Source organism: Pediculus humanus, genomic scaffold (genome assembly GCF_000006295.1).
Source record: "Pediculus humanus corporis 1103172108266 genomic scaffold, whole genome shotgun sequence".
Taxonomy (NCBI): domain Eukaryota; kingdom Metazoa; phylum Arthropoda; class Insecta; order Psocodea; family Pediculidae; genus Pediculus; species Pediculus humanus.
The window spans coordinates 783,444-788,991 of NW_002987835.1; the positions used below are offsets into that span (position 1 = coordinate 783,444).

Here is a 5,548-nt window from a genome sequence, read left to right on the forward strand (position 1 = left end):
TTTTTTTTTTTTAACTTAAAATTCGCACACGATTCGCTTTTCTTTTTTTCCTTCCCCCCCGCTCCGCCCTCTCTCCGCGCCCCCCCCCCTTTAAAATGGCGATAGGTTATATAAAAATTTAGCAAAATTTCTATATATATATATATTTATTTATTCGTTTAGTATTTTATTACACATTCGTGTTTGAGTATCCATTATTTAAATTATTATTATTTATTAAATAAATAATTCTTCTGCTGTTTGTTTATAATGCATAAATCACGTGATTTAATAATACATTTCCGCGCATAAATATTAAATAATTTAAAAAGCAAAAAAAAAAAAAAAAAAAAACATTTAAACAATAAAATTTAATTATTTCGTTGTTTCAAATTCATTGATTAAAAAAAAAAATAAAATTTTTATAAAAATTTTTTCTTTCCATTTTCTTTCGATTTTCCTCTTTTTCTAACGATTATGATTTGTGTGTGTGTGTGCGATTTGTTATTTTCTTCTTCTTCTTCCAAAAGGTGGAGAAGGAGGAGTAGGAGGAGGAGGAGACATTCGTAGTATGGAAAAATATAAAAAAAAAAAATGATAGGAAAAACCGCGCATGCGCACACGTTTCCATTAATTAATTACGAATCGATGGGCCAAAAATTAGGTTTTACCCTCGGTGTAAATTGATAATTTTCTGGATAAGGTCCCAAAAGCATTTCGCTGAAACAAATAATAATAATAATAATAATAATTAATCAACGACTTTGGAAACGAAAAAAAAAAAAAAAAAAATTCCCTTTTTTTTCTTTCTACCTTATTTTTATCCAATCCGTCGGATTTTGACTCCCGAATAATGTTTCCATATCATCTCTCCCTACGAATTTCGGGGATTTATCATTTATTTTCTGCGGGGGATGTTCTAAAAGACCTACAGGTATGTACCGACAAAGAAACGATAACCAATCTAATAAAAACCTTCTCGTTAATTCGACACCTTTAAACAAACAATACAGAATAAAACTCACATCAATTCCTTTCTCACAATAATAATAATAATAATAATAATAATAATAATAATAATGATAATACCTTTAGTATCACTTCCCCAATGTTCGAGTCCGTAATTGACAAATTTTTTTATTATTTCAAAACGTTCACCCGAACTTATATCCCAATCCCTTTGTTCTTTCAATTCGGAAAATATCCAAGGTTTGACTAAAGCTCCCCTACTTAATAAAACACCTGAAATCATTAAAAATATTATTCGACCGGGATCCTAGTAATAATAATAATAATAATAATAATAATAGTAAAACTAATACCGGAAAGATTAGGATAATTTTCTTGTATATCGAGATAATCCGTGTAACTGAAAACGTCACTTAATCCGTAAACTTTTACGGGTGAAACTTTTTGTGCTAAATCGTTAACGTATTTCCAATCCATTTGTTTTGTTTCCCTATTTCTACCTTGTACCTTAAAAAAAAAGGAAACGATGATAAAATGGGGAGCGGGGACGGGGGAAATCCGTGACAATGAGTCAGTTAATTCTTACTGTTAAAAGTGATATTTCGCAGGATTTGTAATTTGGTAAAAATTTATTTGAAATTTTTTCATCGGAATAATCTCCCAGTCTTGTTGTAACCGTTAGAGGAAGACTAGAAACACGTGACAAACATCTTACTATTGTTTCGACAACCTTTTCTCTTCTCACTTGACTAGTAGTTCCTCTGGGACGTACCATCTTGAATAAAAAAAAAAATACAAAACAACCTTAGGTAAGTAATAATTTTTGTCTTTGTCGTACAAACTGTTTGTTATGATTATGTTTGTTTTTTTCTAACCGTATCGTTTGGACTACCGATGCATATATCGATAAAATCAACGTTTGTTTTTTCTTCCAATAATTGACCGCATCTCGTCATTATAAAAGGATTATTACCAAATAATTGTATACCAAATAATTCTTCCGTTTCGTGACGTTTTGTTAATAACCATTCAAACGGTTGACTCTAAAAGAATAAATAATAATTGTAATCACAAAAATTGTTTCGCGCAAACGGGATAGAGGACATAAACAAACAAACAAACAAACTTGAAGTATAGAATTGGCGACAACTGTTTCACTGCACGTTACATCCGCACCAAATTCCTTACAAATTCTCCTAAATGGCAAATTTCCAAAGTTTGTTAAAGGTGCTAAATATAATTTATCCCTCCAATCAATCTTTAAAATGAAAATAATTAATTAAAATAATGTATTATGTATAATATAATTAATAAATAAATAAATAAAACCTTTTTCTTTTCTTGTAAATGTAATTTAAAGAGATCATCATCGGGACATGGTCCAATAGATTCTTCTATTAATGGTGGTATTGTATCATTTACAGGAGATATCGTTGGAACATCAATATCTTCAGTAAAGTCGATTTCACTGTAACAATGCAAGGTAAGAGTTTGATAATTAAAATTTAAAAAACAAAAACATTTTTTTCTTTTTTTGGAATCTTTCAGCAGGTGTCACAAGAAAGAAAACAATTACCCTAAGCCCCAAATTGTAGAATTGAATGGACCGAATGGAGGTACAGGAGGTGGAGGTTTAACTTTTGGTAAAACATCCAAAACCTCTTCTGATTTTTTAAAATCGTAAGTTCTTTTTCTGAGATCATTTTCTATATCTTTTGTGTAAAAATTTATTATTTTTGGTACATTTTTTTCATAATGTGCTTTTATCGATTCATCGACAATATTTCTTCCATTTTCTGTCACATGTTCATTTCCAAACCTACATGATATTCCTTTAGGACAATGGCCCCTAACTTTAAAAACATGACCTAAAACATGACAATACCAATGAAAATAATTTCAATTTGGGAAATTTTGTAAAAATTAATTTTGTTATAAAATTACACTCGTTTCCAATATCAGGAGGTTTCGATTGAAGAAATTTATTAACATCATGAAGGTATTTACACCTTAATGATTCACAAACTGGATTAGGTGCATTTACTGGTACGTCAATTAATGTTTTACATAAATTTTCATAAATTGAATGTCTACCTCGTCCCTTGTGTCTAGGATTTTTATGAAATTTTTTATTTTTACTTTTATTAGGAGTTTCATTATTAGTTGTATCGTTATCGAGTTTTGCTTTTTTATCAGGAGTTTCTCCATCTTCTCCTTCCTCTTTAATCGATGATGTGTTTTTTAATGATTCTATTTCATCTTTTACGAGGAATCTAAAAATTACGGATTTAAAAAATCAAATATTAAATCTTTATTAAGACTCAAACAAAATTTTTAAGTTTGTTTTATGTTTGTTTTCATTAGGTAATTTACTTTAAAATTTTTAATTTTACTTATTATTAGTATTTTTAAAAAATCTACCTGCCGCCAAGTAGCAAGTAACTAATAATAATAATAATAACTCTTTTACAAATATTTTCTTTTCATTGCCGTACAATGCAAGTCGTGACGCATTATTCATTCAAAAGTTAATAACTTTACGATTAAGTATAAAATAGTATTAGTTTTATTGACCAAATTCGAATAAATATAGTCAATAAATATAAACATTAATTATATGGCGGCAACGCTTGAATACACGAAACAAAATGGCTAAATACACGATTCAGAATATTAATGTAATAGAATAAGAAAAAAAATAATTTCGTTTTACGTCAAAAAAATATTCCTCGATATTTTGTAGATAGTCAAATGGTTAAAATACACTTACTGCGGTTTAATTAATGCTATATTCATTTGGTATTTTTTAGTGTCCGCCATTTTATTAGTGATTTAAACTGAATTTCGTACGCGGGAGGATTTCCAATCATAACAAATAGAAATGTCAGTTGAATTTTATTTGGCGCCATATTTTGTAGTCTGCTACATAATTTTCGTTACTTGACAAAAACGAACGCGTTCTTTTTTCTTTTTCTTTTTTTTTTTTAATTTATTAGTTTATTAGATTAAAATAATTAAAAGTTTTATTTGTGATATTTGTGTTATACAAAATAAAAATCTATTATTCATTTTGGAAAAACTAATTAAAATAAAAAAAAGATTTAAAGTTTTGGAAATGCAAGGGAAAAAAGGTATACTCCATATGTGGAGTGTCAAAAAACTATTGTTGAAAAAGTAAGTTTTTCTTTTTTTTTTTTTTTTTTTAAGGTTTAAGTGATCAAATTAAGGTATTAATTAAATTATTTAATTAAGGTATTATTTAAAACAAAAAAGAGAATAACACAATCCTTTAGTTTTTATTTAATTTTATTTAGTCTATAGTAGGCAGTGAATTTACATAAAACACAAGCACAGATCTTAGTGTGCAACAATTTTTTTTTAACAATTTATAACCATTTATGAATACCGTTTCGTTAAACTTTTGTTATGTTTATTTAATTATTTAAAAAAAAAAAAAAAACACATAATTTCTTAATAACCATTATTTAAAATTTTTTTTTTTTTTTTTTTTTGTTTCTCTACTTTATAATAACATCACTTTTAATTATTAATTAAATTTTTTAATGTTGAAACAATCAATCAATCAATCAATCAATCATTCAATTATTTATGTGTTAAACAAATGTATGCATGTGATTACATGCAAAATTATTTTATTAATGTTTTTATGTAAATAATTGTTTTATAATTTCTTTTGGTCACATGAACAAATTTGAAAAATGAAAAATTAAATGAAAAATTTATTTTCCATCGCATGATAATAATAATAATAATAATAAAATTATTAATAATTATTAATAATTTAAAAAAACATAAACATAAACATACAAATTTTTTAAATAAGCTTTGAATTGTTTTTATTGTTTATCATCTTCATGCTTAAATTTTTAATAATTCTAAATAAATTCTAATAATTTTTTTTTTTTTCAAATAAATTTTTCATTTATTTATTAATTTAATAAATTATTTAAACATTTTTTATTTTAAATATTATTATTATTATTATTAATTATATAATCAACGATGAAAAATAATTTTCTTTTAGTTTTTTTTTTTTTTTGCATAACAAAAAAGGTTGTTTTGTTTGTTTGTTTGTTTTTAATTTCTTTCAACAAAAAAAAAAAAATAAACAAATAATAGAGATGTGTAAAAAGCTAATAATAATAATAATAATAAAATAAAATAAAAAAAATTAGGGTAATTATAATAATAATTTCGGTAATAAATATAAATATATATATATAGGTAATAACTTTAAAATATTAATAGAACACAAAAATAATTTTTTTTTTTTTTTTATTACTTTTTCTCTTTTTTTTTTTCTTTCTCTCTCTAAAATAGGCTAAGGCGAATTTTTTTTTTAAATATATATATATATATTTATTTAAATAATTTTTATTCCCTCTCCCGCATAATAATAATAATAATAATTACATGGGAAACACACAATTTTCTTTTCTTTCAATATTATTATTATTATTGTGTTTCTCAAGTATTTATATAGTAACATGTTAGCACCTTCATTATATATTGACTTAAGCTTATAGCAATGCCGCCCTATTAATAAAAAAACCTTTTCCCAAACGATTTTCTATAAAAA

At 25.1% G+C, this 5,548-nt stretch overlaps 1 protein-coding gene across 1 annotated transcript; it reads right to left on the reverse strand.

Moving 5' to 3' along the window:
- Positions 1-617: 617 nt before the first annotated feature.
- Phum_PHUM499910 (tRNA-dihydrouridine synthase, putative) lies at positions 618-3,768 on the reverse strand (the record flags this gene model as incomplete). Its single annotated transcript, XM_002430757.1, has 11 exons — positions 618-699; positions 793-973; positions 1,069-1,221; positions 1,302-1,455; positions 1,535-1,723; positions 1,824-1,991; positions 2,075-2,206; positions 2,278-2,416; positions 2,525-2,816; positions 2,893-3,221; positions 3,719-3,768. The coding sequence occupies 11 exons, from the start codon at positions 3,766-3,768 to the stop codon at positions 618-620; spliced, it is 1,869 nt and encodes a 622-aa protein (XP_002430802.1).
- Positions 3,769-5,548: the final 1,780 nt, after the last annotated feature.